A 20,519-nucleotide genomic window follows, 5' to 3' on the forward strand; every position below is an offset into this window, starting at 1 on the left:
CGTCACGTGACATAATCAAACATTAACTTGGTGTACAGTTTGGTTCTTGCGCTGTGTAAGTGGGAGAGGGCAGACCTCCGGCAGGTGACAGTCTTGGTAGCAACAGCAGGGGCACCATGACAGCAGGGTCCCAGGGTCCACGTCCACTCATCCTGGGCCTGCTGCTGTGCGCGCTCGGCCCTGCCCTGACGCAGGGTGGGAAGCTGTTGGTGGTCCCCATAGACGGCAGCCACTGGCTGAGTTTGGTCGGGGCCATCCAGCAGCTGCAGCACAGGGGACATGACATAGTGGTCCTCGCATCCGATGCCTCCATGTACATTAAAGAAGGGGCATTTTACACCTTGAAGAGGTATCCTGTGCCATTCCGAAGGGAGGACTTGGAAGTGGCTTTTATAAACCTTGGGCGTAGTGTTTTTGAGAACGATCCTTTTCTGCAGCGCGTGGTCAAAATATACAAGAAAATCAAAGATGACTCGGCTCTACTTTTTTCCGCCTGCTCCCATTTACTGCACAACAAGGAGCTGATGTCCTCCCTGGCAGAAGGCAGCTTTGATGCTGTATTGACAGACCCTTTCCTTCCCTGTGGCCCCATCGTGGCCCAGTACCTGGCTGTGCCTGCCGTGTACTTTTTGAATGGAATGCCATGCAGCCTGGACTTTCAGGGTACCCAGTGCCCCAACCCACCATCCTATGTGCCCAGGCCTCTGTCCTTTAACTCAGATCGCATGACCTTCCTGCAGCGGGTGAAGAACATTCTCATTGCCTTGTCAGAGAACTTTCTGTGCAGCATGGTCTACTCCCCGTACGCGCCACTTGCCTCGGAAGTGCTTCAGAGAGACGTGACTCTCCAGGACCTTATGAGCTATGCATCTATCTGGCTCTTCAGAAGTGACTTTGTAAATAATTACCCAAGGCCCATCATGCCCAATACAGTTTTTATTGGTGGGATCAACTGCGCTAGCAAAAAGCCACTATCTCAGGTGTGTATTTGAGTGGGAACTTTAGATGCCTGTAGTCTAGCAAGTGCTTTGGGTCGATGAGCTTGCCACAGGTGCTGAATGAGCATGCTGAGATAGTCTCAAATGTCCTCTCTCGTTGATTTCTATCTCACCAGTCTCCTAGGTCTGAGATGTAATTTATAGTTGTCTTTGGCATCATCTTCTGGGTTATTTCTTTTATCAGATACTTCAGGAAAGTGTATTTTGGCCACTTTATTCTGTGTGCCCCAGCAGATAATAATCAATTAGATGCAACACCGGTTAAATGCCATAAACACAGCATGCTGGGTTCAGGGTTCCTTGCAGAGAACAAAATTGTGCTGCATGCACTTTGCCCGTGACTGGGTCAGGCTCACAAGAGTCAAGATTGCTGAAATAATTTTTTGATATCTATAGATCCCAGCAGGGAAAATTGCCTTTATGTTTCTGACTAAAGGTCCATTTCTAGATAGGCTGAATCCTGCAGTTCCGTTTCCTGTACTAAGCAAATCACCAGATAGCCAGGTTCTGACAATGGGCAGAAAGTTCATGCATCTCTCTTAAATGCTTATATGTTAATTTTTTTCCCCTACACCATTGGAAGTATGCAGAAAAGTAGCATTCACATCCTCTTCCAAATCTCAACAGAGGAGATACAGAATAGCAGGAGAGGCTCCTTCAAAAAGGGGTTTGGGAAGGATTCTTCAAGAAGATGACATTTCAGTGGGGGTGCATTCATTTATTTTTCAAGTATTGGTTGAGGATCTGCTGGTAGCCCAGGCACGTTCCAGGTGCTGAGTCTGGCTCCTACTAAGGGGCTATCATCACCCTTGGAGAGTGATGAATCTGATTTCCAGTGTGCCCCTGACATGATTCATATTTTAAATGATCATGTAATTGTCACAGCCAGGAGAAACTCTGGGCAGCGGGAAGAAAACCAGGAGAAATCAAGTGTCAGGTGGATGCCTTCACCTCACTGCTGCAAGACAGAGTCTCCAGAATGGGGCTCTGATTCTGGCCCTGTGACGTGGAGAGAGATCTGATAATCCCTCAAAGGTCCTATGGCAGTAAGATTCTGAGAAATGGCCCGTTGGACACATTTGTGTCTTGATGGGGTGGTCTGGTGAAGAAAGAAGGAGGTGGTGTTGATTTTCTGAAAGTAAGATGAGAAAACCTAAGAGTATAGAAAGCCATTAATGATTCTCTTTCAGACAGAAGAAAAGGAAGGAGTGAAATATCATCAAACCAATGGGCGTATTCAGGTCAAAGGAAAGAAAGCTAGCCAGCACATCCAAGTGAGATTTTCATTTCATTGCTTTGCGTTAAGTTTGCCATTGATTTTTGGCAAACAGTCTTTATTTATTTAAATGATTTCCATCTTTATTTTGGATGTTTAATGGGAGAGGCTGCAGAACTTTATCAACTACCTTTCTTGATACCATATTTTTATATCATTTATTGATATATTTTTTCCCCTGTAAATTTGTCTAAGTGGTGAATTGTATTGAGTATGTGTTGGTTGCTGCCTTGTTTGGTGCAAATAAGCTTAGGTGTGAGAATGTCTCTGTAAGTTGTACCAAATAGTAGCTCTCCTTGTCCTATTTTAAATGCTTTTAATTTGAAATTCCACTTTTTTGGATATTAATATCACCATTCCTGCGTTATTTTTGTTTACACTTCTCTAGTGCCTCTTTACTACTCCATATCTTCAAACTTCTTTCTCTTTAAACAAGGTGGAGCTGATATTCTTAACCTAGTCAGGCAGGCAGATTCCTTTAATAGTTGAATTTTGCCTGTTTGTACTTAACAATTGATAGATTTGATTATAATTCTTCCAGTTTATTTTTATTTTGCTTTTTCATCTCCCCGTTTCTTGATTTTTGCTGGTTTGTCACGTTGCTGTTATCTTTTTTTCTTTTTATTAATTAAAGAATGTTACTCTGCGCTTCCCTCCCTCTAGTGGGGACCATCCTACTCCCAATGCTACTGGTAAATGTCCAGAACTTTTCAGGAATAAAGATAAAATCTTTATTTGGTAATGAGAGTCCATAGAGAAAGCACAGCCTGGTGCTGGGCATACCTTTGGGATGTCTGAAAGAATAAAGATGGTAGAACAGTGTCGAGAGCAAAGGCACGAAACTCAAGAATTCCAAGATGTCAGTCCCCTCTCAGGGTGAGAGACCATCTTTGTAGACATGTAGAGATACAGAGACGATATCCATACATCCACATTAGTTGTGAGGAAAATAGCCAAACAGAAGATGGGTGAGAACATACTTGAAGATGACGAGGAAAAGAAAGAGTGCTGGCCAGGGAAGCCTGCAATGTTTGTAAGTGGCTCTGAGTGTATAATGATAAAGCGACATGTTTCCAACATACTAAGCGTTTCACGAGGCTTCTTGCAAAACAAGAGGCATTTGGGAAGGAAAAATCTAATAAAAGCCTGGAACTAAAAATACTAAACTTGCAGCAAAAGTCAGGGTTTTTATATTAAAAGCCTCCTTGGAGTAGGCAAGTATTTTCGCTTCGGGGAGCCTTATTTTTCTGGAGTGGGATAAGAGGTGGGGGGGTCGAGGTTTATTTCAGTCAACACATGGCTTTGCTCTTTGGCCATTCCAGAGACTGTGAAATCGGGGCAAGGTTTAGGGGAAGTTTTGCCAAGTAGGGGGTAGACCTCACCATTACTGAATCCCGTACTGGCCCAGAATTGACACTGGCCATGTGCCCTTCTGTGATCTGTAAATGGACTTTCATGGCATTTAAACTCCAGCCAAGTGATATTACCTAACTTTGGGTGTTTATGGCCCTGTGCGTTCCCTTTGTGTTAATCACGTCCTGTGGTGGCTGAGTGGCTGTGGAAGGGTATGGAAGGAGGGGACATTGGCCCTTTCTAGACAAGGTTAAAGTAAGAGTTGGTTTCATGAAGGAGAGCAGGTCCTAGGAAATTTAGGAAATTCAGCGTGGTCGGTGGGGAGGATGATACCAGCTCCTTGACCTTTCAGATGAGCCCGATGGGAAAGGCTAAGACACAGCTGCCAGGAGCCATGGGCCTAGAACAGGGCCTGAGGCTGGTGGGGGCGGACTAGACAGTGGGATGGCCTGGCAGTAGAGCTGGTCAGTGGCTTTACCGGCATGTTTGGAATCAAGCTTGGCAGCCATCTCTGAAAATCACGTGTGCTGAGCCCCGTACGAAGTCTCCTAGCTCACATCCAGGGTAGCCAGCATCGTGGTTTGTCCAGGACTGTTCTGGTTTTAACACTGAAAGTCCCAGGAAACCCCGCAGTTCTGGGCAAAGCCAACCACATCACACAGTCTCACTAATGCCCTTGGCACTCTTTGGAGACGTACAAAACCATCTGGAGACTCTCAGAGAGTTAATTAGATCATTAATAACCGACAGTTGGGGGAAAATTGCCCTACTTATGCCTTGCTCTATTTCCTTTAAGTGGATTCCCACTGTGTACGTGTGTGCCCCTGCATGTGTGCGCATACAGGTGTGTGTGCATGTATCTCCTGAAGCCTGGAGCACTCTGGCGTTGGCTCTGGAGTTTGGGAACAGATCAGGCTGAGCTAAGATTATTGTGGAGGGCTGAATCTAGGAGCTTCCTTCCTCTCTGCCTGAAACACACCCGCCACTCATCTCCAGGTTTTTGTTTCAACACTGTGGCTCATGCTGCTGTTCTTCTGATTGAATCATTTTGTTGCATCCTTTCAGAGCTTTTGTTTGACATCCATCTCTAAGTCTATTCCTTATTACTTTAGGGAAGGGCCTTTGCCAGGTCGTGAACTAGAATCTGTATTTACTAGTTGGGATCGCTGCCAACTCTGATTCTCACTCCATACACACAGACATTTTCTAAAATCCTGCTTTATTCAAGGGAACCACAGATTGCTCGTGTTCTAGTGGTTGTAAGATTCATTGTTAACTGGAAAATCAATCACGGTGTACAGTTCAAATACACCAAAACTCACTTGATTAACAAAGTACTCCTTGGGAATTCCCTGGCGGTCCAGTGGTTAGGACTCTGTACTTTCACTGCCGAGGGCCCAGGTTCAATCCCTGGTTGGGGAGCTAAGTTCCCACAAGCCGCACAGCGCGGCCAAAGAGAAAAACATTATTCCTTGATTTTAAAAAGTCGCCTTAATGGCAATAGGACACCGTTGGCAAAGGGAGGACTTTGAATCAATTCAGCCCCCAGTTTTTGGTTTTTTAAAAAATTATTAGCACCTTTAATTATTATTAATTAATTAATTTATGTTTTTGGCTGTGTTGGGTCTTCGTTTCTGTGCGAGGGCTTTCTCTAGTTGTGGCAAGTTGTGGCAAGTGGGGGCCACTCTTCATCGCGGTGCGCAGGCCTCTCACTATCGTGGCCTTTCTTGTTGCGGAGCACAGGCTCCAGACGCGCAGGCTCAGTAGTTGTGGCTCACGGGCCTAGTTGCTCCGCGGCATGTGGGATCTTCCCAGACCAGGGCTCGAACCCGTGTCCCCTGCATTAGCAGGCAGATTCTCAACCACTGCGCCACCAGGGAAGCCCAGCCCCCAGTTTTTGAATGATGCTGTCTCACATGCAGAGGACAACAAGCTGGTGTAATCTGCAGAGGACTTCGCATGTAGCCCTCTCTCTGTTCTTCATTCCTTATTCCTTGTGTCATCTGGCCCAGAAGTTTCTTCAGAAAGTCCCATTGCCTCATCTTGAGTTTGTCCTTAAATAGCCAAGGCCATAATGCCTGCGGATGATCCTTGTTGGATGCCTCCTGAGACAACGGAGCAGCCTTACATTTGCAGCCTTCCTTGGATGACAATGATGGACATAGTGATACAAGGAATCAGCTTCTGGAACAGGACATGAGCACTCTGTGAGGGTCATATGCTGGGTGCGTGAAGATTCTGCCTGTTTCTCCTTCCCACCAGTGGCTTTGGTAGTCAGGGTTTACTCACATGCCCTTGACCTTCTCTGAACTCCACAGAAGGGGCTCAGATCGCTGGGACACACTTGGCAAGAGTTTCTGTCCCCTATTTTGTATTTTTCATACCTAGTTTACTTTTTACAGTACATTAAGGAACCAGCAAAGAAAGATTCAAATAAACTTCTGTATACTCTTCTTGCTAAAGCAGGCAAGTTGACTTAAACTCTTTAGAAACTCCTCTCCAGGAAAGGTGGAAAGATGCATGGTTGACTGGTTGAATTTCACCACTGAGTTGACGTGAATATGATCTTTAATCATCCAAGTGTGTTTGGCTGCCATGTGGGAGACTGTCATAGGCTGCAGGGAAGCTGTGAAAGGATGTTTTTGCTATTTGAACCTTTTTCCTTAATCCTGAGTCTAATCCTTAATGCTGTCTGTAGCTTTCTGCTTTGACTCCATTCATTCTTTCAATATAAAAGAAAATTCTAGAAATCTTGAAAAGTAATACAGGTCTTTACTGTAGATTTTCTTAGGCAATACAGGAACTTTAATGTCCATAGAAAGCTTTCCAAAATTCTCTTTGGACAGGGTTCCTCTCCTCCAATGTTTCCTTCCACAGAATCTGCTGAAAGGCTCTCTCCTCTCTCCAGGATGCCCCTTCCCCCCTCCTCCCTCCTTCCTGTTGTCTTCAACTCTCTCCTTCAGCCCCGCCCACCCCTAAAGGCCTGCTTTCCTCCAAGACTTTCCCAGCTGCCTGAAGCCCTGGGGAAGTGGATCCGGTCTTACCTCTGATCACTTCTCTTTTGGAAACTTGGCACATTACCTGGATTCTGTATCTCAGAGAAGAACCCAAGTGATAACTCTGTAAGCAGGAAGCCTTCTTCCTGTGGGATGGAAGGCAGTTAGGGAGGGAGGGATGCTCTAATACACACTAATGCTTTGTGTCTCTATCTCACACACACACACACACACACACACACACACACACACACACTCCTTTAATCACATTCTTAAGAGGAAGATACCTGATTCATAGCTGAATGTATGCTGTCGCCAAAGAATATGAGAAAAAAATTTAACTGGAAATTTCTCTTCTGGTCCTAGGAATTTGAAGCCTATGTAAATGCTTCTGGAGAACATGGAATTGTGGTCTTCTCCTTGGGCTCAATGGTCTCAGAGATTCCGGAGCAGAAAGCTACAGAAATTGCTGATGCTTTGGGCAAAATACCTCAGACAGTAAGAAGATTCTACACGATTTCTTTTTATCTGTCTTCACAAGAGTTCTAACCCCAGGCTTTCAGTACCTAAATTAATTCTATGAGTTGGGCTTTAGGCTTGGGTTTCCCTGCCACTTCCCAATTATTAATCCAAAGTTGTTCTTTTTTTGCAATTTCACTCTCAACTACTCTGTTAAAACATGATCCACTTCACGAGGAGGTCTCTTTCTCTCTAAGTGACTCAAAAGTATATTAGAATTTATTTTTAAAAATAAAATGGGCAGGATAGTGTTTCTTCATATTGCATGAGAATATTTCTCCAAAAAGCTGTTGCTTAGAACCCTGGATTTGTTTCTTATATTTCTGCTTTAATAGTTCTATGCCCACTCATTTTGTTAAGTAAACTTTCCCTTGAAGGGCAGAGAAGTGCAAAAATCGTAAATGTACAGCTTGATGAATGTTCACAAGTTCACAAAGTGAACATACCCATGGAATCAAGCCTCTGGAACAAGACACAGAATGTTACCCATCCCCAGAAGACTTCTTAGTCACTATACCTCCCACCCTTGCCAAGGTTATATTCATTCGGAGACTCCACTTTCTAGCTACTATAGCAGATGTCTTGCTTTGTTTTAAAAATCATATTATATTCCTAAACTTTGTTTTATTTGTTTTTTGTTTTTTTGTTTTTGCTTCTGCAAGGTCCTGTGGCGGTACACTGGGACTCCACCACCGAATCTTGCGAAGAATACAAAACTTGTCAAGTGGCTGCCCCAAAATGATCTGCTTGGTACGTGGGGAGGATTTGATGTGTAGGTCAAACCAAGGTTAAATTAAGGAAGTGGCTCAGGCAGGGCTATTCAAAAGAATTGTTTAGCTGGAAAATATTATGGCCAATGTATCTCATGTTGCTTTTTACCCGGTAGGACATCTCAACCCACATTTTCTTCTGAACTTTTCTGCAAGGGCCACGTGTGGATGGCACTCGGTCCTGAGAGTGCTTTCAGAACCTAGACGATGTCAGATTGTGAAACTCAGTGGCTTGACTGCTGGCATCCCTCCCTGTTTTGCTTCTCAGGTCACCCAAAGACTCGGGCCTTTATCACACATTCCGGCTCCCATGGTGTTTATGAAGGAATATGTAATGGTGTTCCCATGGTGATGATGCCCTTGTTTGGTGATCAGATGGACAATGCGAAGCGCATGGAGACCCGGGGAGCCGGAGTAACCTTGAACATCCTGGAAATGAGTTCAGAAGATTTAGAAAATGCCCTGAAAACTGTCATCAGTGACAAAAGGTAAGAGAGAAGCTACCAAGGAATACTACTTATATTCTGGCCATCGCTTCACAATAAACATTCAGATGTGAAAACAAATACATCAAGATCTAATTTATAAGTAAGATGATTTGGGGTTATTATTATTCCTTTTAGAAAAAGATGCTTTAATTCCTATGGAATTTATCACAGAAGTGTTTTTTTTTTTTTAACTTTTTGGGTTTACTTATTTTATTATTTATTTATTTATGGCTGTGTTGGGTCTTCGTTTCTGTGCGAGGGCTTTCCCCAGTTGCGGCAAGTAGGGGCCACTCCTCATCGCGGCGCGCGGGCCTCTCACCATCGCGGCCTCTCCCGTTGCGGAGCACAGGCTCCAGACACGCAGGCTCAGCAATTGTGGCTCACGGGCCCAGTTGCTCCGAGGCATGTGAGATCCTCCCAGACCAGGGCTCGAACCTACGTCCCCCGCACTGGCAGGCAGACTCCCAACCACTGCACCACCAGGGAAGCCCACACAGAAGTGATTTTAAATATTATTTCCCTTGGTATATTTAAAACTCCAATTAAAAAAAAAACAATGTCAATATAATAGATGTCTGATCTATAAGTTCCTGCAAAGAGAGAAGTATTCCATTACAAGAAACATAGTGTCCGTAAGATAAAAACAAACCAGGTGCTTAAAGGTAAGGCTTTTCCGAGCACTGAAACCTGTGAGAAATTTTGTCCATGGGGTTTATTAATGTGTGTGTGTGTGTGTGTGTGTGTGTGTGTGTGTGTGTCATGTGATAATGACAAAGGCTTATAATAAAAGCAAAGTCAACTTTGTTCAAATGTGGCTATGAAAACAATTCAAAAGGCAAAAAGCCACCAGATCAAATTATCTCTGCATGAACTTGATTGTATTGCTACAAGTGATAGGCTGATCAAAACCTTATGAGAAGAAGTGATTGCCAGGAGTGGGCTTCATCCAATAATCAATTATGTATGTGTGTGTGCACATGCATGTGTGTGTGTATCTATGACAGTGTCAGGAGCCTTCACCCATACTTGCTTCATTTTGAAGGAGGACAGATGTGAAAAGACTGGAGTGTGTTGAGATGGGAGGACACACTACACAGGGGGACACTGAGCCTGGACCAGGAAAATGTGCTAGAAATGATGGTGCTCACGTGTGTGATGCCTGTGAATGAAAAGAATTGTCTACACAACCCCAGGGTGAAGTGCCCACAGTGCCAGTAACAACCTTCCCAGAGCAGTTGGTGTGGTTCTTATCCATCATTCCAATTGGCTTCCGGCAGCTCAGCATGTCAGCATTGGGTGGCGCTGCTCACACATCACTACAGTTAAAGCCCGATTTCTTTCCATATGCTGGAAACTCATTCTTGAGGTTCATATTAGTGATGTAATTTTGACTTTTCGTTCAGTGGTATGGACAACTACTTGTAACCTGAAAATGACTTGGTAGAAGTTCTCTGGTACATTATCATTAAAAAAAAAACAAAACAAAACACTAATCAGTCAGCTTAAGTTACTAACTAACTTCACCTATTCATTTCTGAGCCATCTCCGATTGTGAATCTCCATGTTCCCAACACTCTAAGCTGGGACTGGACCTACATAAAATAAAAAGAAGTGGAAAAATTTCCAACATCAGATTATACAACCAGGCCATATCAGGTGCTCAGTAAATATTGAATGAATGAATGAAAGTCCAAGAAAATCTATTTTATAAGAGAAGATTTACATACAAGGAAGATGTTTAACAGAATTTATGGCCAAATATTAATAGTACATTATAATAATGTATCCAAATAAAATGATGGACATATTCAAGGACAGCAATGATCATAACCGCTCCTGAATAAGCGTCTCGCTTTTCTCTTTCTTCTCTCTTTTCTTTCCCTTGCCTTCTTCTTCTCGTTACCCTCCTCCTCCTTCTCATCCTCCTCCTTCTCTTTCCTCTTTAAGTGCATCCATACTAAGGGTTGAAGTATCTAACCCATTTTGGATTTGGATATTCTGACTCAGCTATCAACACAGTCCAAAATAAACAGGAATCCATTTTTCTTTAACAGGCTGCAAAGACACTGCCTCATGCAAAATTTAGCACTTGGAGGTTTGATGTTTCAACAGTTGAATTGAAAGTATAGCACTGTCTTGGAGATGGCACTTAAAAATGGTTTTTACTTTGGCTAGAAGAGATTGTTTACAATCTCATTGAATGGGAAATCATTAATAATTTCTGAGATGACCTTTTCCTTTATTTCTTTATCTTGTTACGAAAAAAGTATGATCAATTGCCTACAAAGATATCACTAAAAAGAAAAGAAGAAAAGTAGGAAGCAAGTTTCAAATACTTTAAAATTATAATTTTGGCTTCCAGTTTTCTTTCATCCTTTCTCCCTTCCTTCCTTCCTCCCTCCCTCCCTCCCTTTCTTTCTTTCTTTCTTTCTTTCTTTCCTTCTTTCTTTCTAGAATATTTAGTGTGTGTTTGCTTTTCTGGTTACAATAGAAACTCTGCCAAGTTTGGAAAATCTGGTAGCGTTCCTAACTGGAAGCAAGCATAGAGAGAGGATGGTTCACTACTGTTGGTGTTCCAGGCATTCACATAACTGTCTTTGTGTGTTCAGCTATAAGGAAAACATCATGCACCTCTCTCGCCTTCACAAGGACCGCCCCATGGAGCCTCTAGACCTGGCTGTATTCTGGGTGGAGTTTGTGATGAGGCACAAGGGGGCGCCACACCTGCGCCCTGCGGCCCATGACCTCACCTGGTACCAGTACTACTCTTTGGATGTGATCGGCTTCCTCCTGGCGGTCGTACTGACAGTCATCTTCATCACCTTTAAGGGCTGTGCCTTTGCCTTCCGGAAATGCTTCGGGAAAAAAGAGCGAGTGAAGAAATCTCATAAATCCAAGGCACACTGAGAACTGGGTTGGAAACTTGCAAACAGAGTCAGGTTAAATTCATGTTATGCTTATTCAAGAAATACTTTGCCAGAAAATAACACCCCAGAGTGTGTTTTAAAAAATAAAAATGATCTAAGCGTTAGTCACACATATAGGTAGAGATATTTAAATATCTTTTCTGCTCCCTCCGGGATCTTTAATCTGCACTACACTTGTCATCTTTCAAATGACTTGCAAAGAGGGTTGGATAGGTCCCTCCTTCAATCTGCAGTACTTCACCTACGCAGAAATGGGACCTGTTTGGGAGCCACTGCTTCCCCCTGCCCCCCCCCCCCCCACCCCAGGATGAGTTGTAACCTCATCTTCTGGCATCTGTAGATGGATGTGATAGATTCCTTCACCAATAATGCCTGGTTCTAAATTATGCTCATGCTTCCCAGATGTCACTTTGTGCATCTAAGTAAGGAAACGTTTATTCCTTGTACTTGATATGATATGAATAAATGGTATAGATTTCTGACTTTGGGGGGGAAAGAATGATGTATAAAATTGATGGGTGATATGCCTGAGCAGAAAATCATTGCTTGAGCCAAATGGATCTGAATTTGACAAAAGCCTAAATTATAGCGACTGGCAAGTATATTTTCTCTGATGTAATAACTAAAAACATATTAATAAATTCATATAAATTATATTTATTAGGTGGTCTCTTCATGGGTGTTGCATTTATTTATTGTTAAACTACAAGTTCTAACTACAAAAGTAATGCATGATTCTGACAGAAAATTTGAAAAATATAGAGGTGTACACATACACACACAAGGAAATTAAAATCACCATTAACCATGTTCCCTGCAAATAACCGCAGTTAGTAAATATTTTGGCAAATGTATATAGTTATAAAATATTGCAAAGATACCAAAGATATCTAGTGTTTTCTAACATTCTTCCTTCACTTCATCCTATTGTGAATGTTCTCTCCAGGTCTTTGTATAATATTTAATGTGTTTTAAGTGGCCAAGGAATATTCTATTGCATGAATATACCAGGATGTATTTAACCACTACCTCCTGGTGTGTTCACTTTTATTTTCTTTTAGAGAAAAGACTTCACCGAATATCCTAGTAGCTAAGTCTTTGTACATATTCATGACTATTTCCATGGGAAAGTGCCTTACAACAAATCAATGGTTGTCTGTTTCGGTTCCTTTAAGGTGAGGATCCACAGGCAAGGAGTTTATCTGGGAAGTGAAGGAAACCCTGAAGGGGAGTGGGGAGTAGGATGGGGCGTGATGACCATCAGGAAGGCAGCTCTCTGTGGGCAGTGGGAACTGAATCCTGCTCGTTGACACTGGCAGCCAGTGCAGAAAACATGCCAGACTTACCCAGACTGGAGGGGCAAGGCCCTTGGGGATCTGAGCACTTGCCCCTGTCGGTGACTGGCTGCTCCCAGGTGGTATTAATTTCCCTGCACTTCCAGTCGGCCACAAGAGCAGGCAAGGAGGGCTTTAAAACCCAGAGAGGTTCCACGGGAGAGAAACGCAGGTGTGGTGTTGGAGGTCCGGCCCTGTGCACTAAGCCATAAGAACACAGGGATCTGGGTGGGGCACTGATGCACGGTTACCTTGGGCAAATGGTTTGAGATATTCCCGAACTTGCCAGAGGGGTTCAATCAGTGGTGAGGGAGCCAGGTTCTCAAACTCCCTTCAGTATAAAGTATTACCTTGAAAAAAGAAAGTATCAGTTTCATTGGCAAAAGTGGGATTTTGTTTTAAATTGCCTGTTATTATTATTAAAGGTTGAATTTCTTTTTTCCAGCTCATGAGCCATTTGTATTTCTTTTTTGGAGAATATCCTTTGCCTGTTTTCCTGTGGGGTGTATTACCCTGATGATTTTTTAAAACATTTTTTTTCTTGTTTTCCTTCCCTTTATTTTTTTAATAAATTTATTTATTTAGGCTGCGTTGGGTCTTCGTTGCTGTGCATGGGCTTTCTCTAGTTGCAGCGAGCGGGGGCTACTCTTTGTTGCGGTGCGCGGGCTTCTTATTGTGGTGGCTTCTCTTGTTGCGGAGCACTGGCTCTAGGCGCGTGGGCTTCAGTAGTTGTGGCTCGCGGGCTCTAGAGCGCAGGCTCAGTAGCTGTGGCGCACGGGCTTAGTTGCCCCGCGGCATGCGGGATCTTCCTGGATCAAGGTTTGAACCGTGTGCTCTGCATTGGCAGGCGGATTCTTAACCACCGAGCCACCAGGGAAGCCCCTGATGCTTTGTTGAGGGCTTACTAAATCACTGAAAATACCCTCCTGTCACGTGCATTTTTTTCTTCCACTTGTTCTTTAATTTTGTCCACACCTTTGTTTGTTGGTTTGTTTTTTGCTTTGTGTTACATGTAGAACTTTCAAATGTGTGGGCTTCAAATTGGAGCTGGGGTCATGGCTAGCTAGGATTTCTCCTGACCCCAGCCCAATTTATTCCTTCCCTAGGTGGCTTTTGGAACACAAGCCGTTCACACCAGTTCCATCCCACACCTCTGAGCCCCATGTTGTTTCGCGGACTATGTCCCCCCTCCTTCAAGGTCCTTCCCGGTCCACCCAGGGACCACCTCCCGGCCTCACTGCCCACGGCTCCCTGCTACTCCACCCCTCACCCCCCAACCCCCAGGGACCCCGAGCTGCTCTGACCTCCCCCAGTTCATGCTCCTGTGCACCTTTGTGTTCCTAGTTTTTAGACCCTCTTGTTTACAAGTAAGAGAACCCAACTTGGGATATCTTAAGCAAAAAAAGAGGTCATTTTGTAAGGAGACGTGCTTCCTAAGGGTGAGAGGCTCACGGCCAAGCCTCCAGAGGAGCTGAGCTGAGTGCAGCCTCTCTGGCCCCCTCCCGTCCCTGCATGCTCCGGGCGCCGGCTTTACGCCTCCCTCTCCTCTCGGCCTTCCCAGCTCCTCAGTCCCGGGAACCGTCATCCCCAAGGTCCCACAGGGGACTGACTGCGTTCTCGCTTACCCAGAGTTCCGGATTCCTGTGAGAAAGAATCTGATTGGTCCAGCTGGATCAGGTGTCCACTCCTTATCCAATGAGGAGTGGCGGGGGAGGGATTATAGACGGAAAACACGGCCGCCAGGACCCCGTAACTGTGACTCTGTGGGTCAGGGAAGCGGGAGCCTTGTGAGCCGGTAAGGTGCCCCGAAATGTGTTCACTGTATACATACTCTATTTCCATTTTTTCCACTTTCTTACTGGCCCTTTCATGCACTTAAGCTCACAGGTTTCTACGACTACCGTGTTTTCTTTCAGGTTGGTTCCCATAGAAGCAGATGTGGGAAGCTCAGCTGCGTGACAGCACTAAGAGTGGCTGAGTTTTTTTTTTTTTTTTTTTTTTTAATTAATTAATTTATTTATTTTTGGCTGTGTTGGGTCTTCGTTTCTGTGCGAGGGCTCTCTCCAGCTGTGGCGAGCGGGGGCCACTCTTCATCGCGGTGCGTGGGCCTCTCACTGTCGCGGCCTCTCCCGTTGCGGAGTGCAGGCTCCAGACGCACAGGCTCAGTAGTTGTGGCTCACGGGCTTAGTTGCTCCGCGGCATGTGGGATCTTCCCGGACCAGGGCTCGAACCCGTGTCCCTTGCATTGGCAGGCAGATTCTTAACCACTGCGCCACCAGGGAAGCCCAGAGTGGCTGAGTTTATGAGTGTGTTGTATGTGAGTCCTGTATTACTGTCATACTCAGAAAAAAAGTATTTTCATTTGGAAAACCAAGCAGAAGCCACTTCATTCTCCTGGATCTCATCCTCTTAGCATCCTCTGTAGATAACGTGTTTGGGGCATCGCACTTTTGGCCATGGCTTACACTCACCATGTATGCAATAATAATAATAAAGGACCCCTTCCTCCACCCCTTCTGATAACCATGTTCTTCACAATGTCACATTGCAGCTCTTCCTATCAAGAGGGGAAATCTATATCCCCACCCCTTGAGTCCGGACCGGCCTGTGACCTCCCTTGGCTGTTAGAAGGTGGCAGAGGTGAAAGGTACAGTTCAAGTCTAGGCCCTGAGGCGCCTTGGTGTGTCTGTCCGCTCTCCTGGAAACCTGCCCAGATGCTCTGAGAACAACCTGGGCCAGCCCTGCTGCATGATGGGAGACATGGTTCCTGATCACCCTGGTCACTTCAGCCAATAGGAAGCCAACTGCTAGGCATGTGTGTGAGACCATCTTAGACCAGCCAACCCACTGGCTACCACAGCTGCATGAGTGACTCCAGTTATGCTTGACTGGACACAGCCCAGATCAACAGAACCACCTGGCTGACCCATAGACTTGTGAACAATAATAAACTGTTGTTTTCAGTCATTAAATTTTGAGGTAGTTTGTTACACAGCAGTGGCTAACTGATACATTCACTTCTGGCTCTAAGTCCACAGTCTTTCATGTGTTGTGTCTTCAGACTCTCAGAGGACAAAGATGTGTCCTACCCACCTCTGTATCCACCACAACATGGAGAGCCAAGCTTAGCTGCACACTGCAGGCACTCAGTCAGAGTCTGTGGGATGGAATTGCAGCCATTTCACTGAGTAATCTTTGAAAGAGAAAAGAAGGCCCAGAAGGGAGTGGGAGGTAGGGCCAAGGGGACTGTGAAAGAAGGGGCATGTTATAACTGCCTTCTGGTGTCTGTTCCATCATAGTTTACATGTCTCCAAAGGGCAGACTGAGGAAAAATGTGTGACTTTTGTGAGGATGAATGTTTGGCACTATGTAGAGGAAGCTCGTTTTCTAACCACTGGGATTCAGTGAAGTAGGAATGGGCTACTGAGGGTCATGAGCTCCCTGGTATGAGAGGTGACAAGCAGAGGCTGAGGAGCTCCCTCTTGGCAGTGAGGACAATGGGAAATTAAGCGGGAATTTTGATTAAGCAGTCTTAGACCTAGGTGGCTCTGGGTCTTGATCTGTTGCCCTGTAATGCATAGAAATTCATTATTTTATTGCTCAGACTGTTGATCGGGACTGTCTCTCACAGCTACAACTGACAGAGAAATCCTTTGGGCCCCACTTTTGGTTCAGGGAAACAGGGTCACTGCCCTGTCTTTCTTTGAAATTCTTTATCTTCAGGAGGAAAAAGGATCTGGGAGCTTTTATCCCTCAGTATTGACATCTGTGTTGATGTTTGTCAGCCCTTAAGAAGTTGCTGATGTTGAGAGAGCCCCTTGAGAGGAGCGATGAGACCTGCCAAGGGGGATTTCTCATTAATCATTAGTTTTCAGTGTCCAGAAAAGAGGAAGAAAAGGCCCTTCCTAACCAAGTGTAGCTATCAATAGCTGTGTGACAAATTACTTAAATGTAGTGGCTGTCAGTAGGGCCACACTGCCCCATCCTGCAAGCTGTCCAGTCCTTGCGGAAGAGAAATCCTCTTCTCAGGACCCCTCTGTCACCCCCATCTCCTCCACCTGCCCGGATCACACCTCCCCACCCTGGGCTCCTATGACCACGTCCCCAGGGGACTTGGCTGTGAATCCCCCCCTCCATTTCCTTTCCCCAAACAGGCCACCATACCTCACCCCACATGTGGGTGACAGAAATGTTGATTAACAAAATAATGTGGGTTTTTTTAAATCCCAGGGCCCTGTGCACTCCTCAAAGCCCTGGGTTCACAGAGCTCAGGGAGACAGTTGGATCTGAGAGTTCCAAGGGTCTGGGACCCAACGGTGATGATTCTAGTGAAACCCTCCCACCCTGCCAGGGCACCTGCTCCCTGTCTGAGTTACGACTGAGGAGCCCGAAGGTCTCACTCCTTTGTCAACCCAACCTGCCATTGTCCACATTACCATTGATGTGTATCAGGCAGAGAACGGAGCTTTTTCTTGTGGTGTGTTTTTGTTCCATCCAGGAGAGAACTCTGAGAAAAGGTCAGGATTTAGGTCCCAGACTTGTTCCTTAAAGGATTCCCAGGAGGAAGGGAGCACAGGATGGTGAAGGGCCCTGGGATGGAGTTTGAGGAACTTGGGACGGGAGGAAAGAGGATCTGGGAGCTCTTCACCCTCCGTGTTGACATCTGTGTTGATGTTTGTCAGCCCTTGAGAAGCTGCTGATGCTGAGAGAGCCCCTTGAGAGGAGCGATGAGACCTGCCGAGGGGGATTTCTCATTAATCATTAGTTTTCAGTGTCCAGAAAAGAGGGAGGAAAGGCCCTTCCTAACCAAGTGTAGCTATCGATCACTGTGTGACAAATTACCTAAATGTAGTGGCTTAAAATAACACCTGTTTATTATGCCACAGTTTGCGTGGTCAGGAGTCTAGGCTTGGCTTAGCGGGGTCATTTATTTAGGGTTTCACAGGCTGCACTCAAGATGGTGTCTGGGCTGCGTCCTTTCTGGAGCTTGGTCCTCTTCCAAGCTCATCTGGTTGTTGGCAGAATCCAGTTTCTTGTGGTTGTAGGACTGAGGCCCTCGGTTCCTTGTGACATGGCCCCCTCCATAGGCAGTTTATATCACCACTGTTTACTTTTCAAGGCCAGCATGAGAATCTCTCTCCAGTCTGCTAAGATGGAGTCTTATACGACATAATGTAATCATGGCAGTGATCACATCATGGGAGGTTCCCATCGCTTTTGCCATATTCTATTGGCTAGAATATGGGTCTAACCAAGTCACGGGTTCCTCCCACACTCTAGGGAAGGGGGTTATGCAGGGTGTGACTCATGGGGGGGTCATCTTATGGTGGGATGACACACCGAGTATTTTACAAATCTTATTATCTCAAAAGAGCTTGAGGAAGAGATGGCAGAAGCATCAACAGAGTCAAATGAGGACGTGTCAGAGGAGACAGAGGACCTGGAACCTCTGGAACCCGACGACAGTGGTAAGAAAGTCACCCCCTCCCTGCACTCCTGCCTCATTTCGGCCACTAACTCCTGGAGGGCAAGTCCTGGTCAAGATCTCAGTTTCTCCATCTGTACAGTGGATAGGAAGGTCCCTGCCCAGTCATGCCCCAGGTAGAACTAGAGCTGTGCAGGTATCAGGGAGACCGGAGCACAAGGAACAACCCCTGTAATGGTCATCTCAGCATCACACCTGTGCCACCTTTGTCTCAGGTACCTTCCAACAAGTCACAAACCTCCTCCACATCATGGACAGCGAGTCAACCGAAACGGACGCTGCTGGGGCAGGTCCTGACCTGCGGAAGATGCCGGCCTCAGTGATCATCAGGGAGAAGGCCACCACTGAACCGTCTGTGGTGACGGACGCTCTCATCCGCTGCCCGCAGGTACCGGAGGTAGGGCCTCCTCCCCCTCAGCCGCTGCTCTGAGCCTGGCCACCTGTGTGCACGCCCGTCCACTGCTCAGCACACATTTACTGATGGTTGCGGATGCAGGCTAGGTGCTGGGGTACAGAGAATGACAAGATCATGAGGGTCTCAGCCCTTGAGGCCCAAGTGGGGCCTGGGCCACTCACAAGTTTTCAAAGCTCCTCGGTATTCTGACGCAGTGGGTTTGGGAGTCATCGTTCTAGAGCAGGTGAGCTGAGTTACAAAGATGTTGAGCACGGGTGAAGCAGGTAGATGTGGGGGAACAGACACACCAGATACAGGGTGCAGGGGTGCTTGGCCAGTGGGAAGGCTGTTTACTGGGGCAGAGGCTGGGGTAGAGGATGCTGATGGGAGTGATGGAAAATGTAACCGAGATCATGGTGGGCTTTGTACGACAGGGTAGAGTTTGGACCAGAGCATCGGTATCCCCTGAGGACTTGTTAAAACTTCAGATTTTGGGGCTTCCCTGGTGGCGCAGTGGTTGAGAGTCTGCCTGCCAGTGCAGGGGACATGGGTTCAAGCCCTGGTCTGGGAAGATCTCACATGCCGCGGAGCAACTGGGCCCGTGAGCCACAATTACTGAGCCTGTGCGTCTGGAGCCTGTGCTCCGCAGCAAGAGAGGCCACGATAGTGAGAGGCCCGTGCACCGTGATGAAGAGTGGCCCCCACTTGCCACAACTAGAGAAAGCCCTCGCACAGAAACGAAGACCCAACACAGCCATAAGTAAATAAATAAAAAACAAAACAAAACAAAACAAAACTTCAGATTTCTGGGGCCCATCGTGAGAGTTTCTGATTCAGTAGGTATGGGGTGCAGCCCAAGAATCAGCATTTCTAGCAAGGTCCCAGGTGACGCTGCTGCTGGTCTGGGGACCACATTTGGAGAGAGCTGTTGAATTTTAGACTGTTCTTGAGCTTTTGAGAGTGGGTAGCAGAGCAGGTCGTTATAGGAATTCTTAATAGCAAGCTTTATTTTATAGAAAGAAGATACGTGGCAGCCTTGAGGGAGGTGTGTCGGGGTCCAGGAGCATAGGCAAAGAATTTGCAAAAGTCTTTTAAAACGTAGGTTTTATTATTATTCAGGTATAGTGAGACCAACAGCTCAGGAGATGATTGCCCTTGAAAAGATGGTCTGTTACTCACAGATCCCAAGAGGCAGGGACACGCCATGCCATGCAGGCCCACAAGGAAGAAGCAGGGTCGGGCGGGAGACAGAGGGAGCAAGGGGGAAATGTACGCAGGAGTGTTTGTTGTGGCTTCTGTAGGGGAAGATCCGGCGAGGCAGGCTGAGCAGACGTCGGATTGGCTAGTGTGGATAATTTCAGTGAGGTCTGGGGTGTCGGGGCCACCCTGAGTGGTCTGGTCCCTGGCCCTGGGGTGATTAGAGCAGGTGTGTAGTGGTCCAGAGCGTGAGAGCCTGATAGAAGAGGTGTTTGGTACGTGGGCTCTGGATTGCTTGCTTGTATTTGACAAGCTTGCTCGTGAGTGGGTGAGTTGTTTGCCATCTCTAGGAACTGACTAACCCTGGGCAGTCTCTCCAGGGTCCACCAGGCCCCAAGAAGTCAAAGCATCAGGAAATATAGAAAATTTTAAAAACCACGGTTAATACCCAGGCCATGATAAATGATCAGTGGCAATAAACAGATGATAAACAAGTAAGCATATTTTGTAACTTAACCTGTGTTAAAGATTTTAGTTATTCTTTAATTAGTGAAGGAACCAGTAAGATGTTAAAATCGGTTAAAATGACAATTTTACTTATAGAGATTTACATTCTTTACCAGACAAAATTCCTTTGCGTTGTCACGAACAGGAATCATTTTCCGCTCAGTTTCCTAAAACTTACCTTCTGTCTCCGTGGAGACGTAGCAGAGCCTAGACTATCACAGGCGATCAAAGGCACGCACTCCCACAGGCCGGATGGTCCTGCAGGGGCAGCAGAC

General features: G+C 45.9%; 2 protein-coding genes across 3 annotated transcripts in view; both read left to right on the plus strand.

Moving 5' to 3' along the window:
• Positions 1-11,983, plus strand: part of LOC309663007 (UDP-glucuronosyltransferase 1A1-like) — a 38,736-nt gene extending 26,753 nt beyond the window's left edge. The window contains exons 1-5 of one of the 2 annotated variants that reach the window (XM_082466295.1): positions 53-980; positions 6,990-7,121; positions 7,805-7,892; positions 8,181-8,400; positions 11,010-11,983. In XM_082466295.1, the coding sequence (XP_082322421.1) occupies positions 117-980; positions 6,990-7,121; positions 7,805-7,892; positions 8,181-8,400; positions 11,010-11,307 (1,602 nt within the window). In that variant the 5' untranslated portion in view covers positions 53-116 and the 3' untranslated portion in view covers positions 11,308-11,983. Of the gene's footprint in view, positions 1-52; positions 981-6,989; positions 7,122-7,804; positions 7,893-8,180; positions 8,401-11,009 lie in introns of those variants that run through there. The other variant, XM_082466296.1, reaches the window with a different exon arrangement.
• A 94-nt stretch (positions 11,984-12,077) lies between these two features.
• MROH2A (maestro heat like repeat family member 2A) overlaps positions 12,078-20,519 on the plus strand; it is a 52,732-nt gene continuing 44,290 nt past the window's right edge. The window contains 3 exon segments of the mRNA XM_082466308.1: positions 12,078-17,178; positions 18,034-18,129; positions 18,362-18,543. Of these exon segments, the coding sequence (XP_082322434.1) occupies positions 16,836-17,178; positions 18,034-18,129; positions 18,362-18,543 (621 nt within the window). The 5' untranslated portion in view covers positions 12,078-16,835.

Source organism: Balaenoptera physalus, assembly GCF_965194825.1.
Source record: "Balaenoptera physalus genome assembly, chromosome: 6".
Lineage (NCBI taxonomy): Eukaryota > Metazoa > Chordata > Mammalia > Artiodactyla > Balaenopteridae > Balaenoptera > Balaenoptera physalus.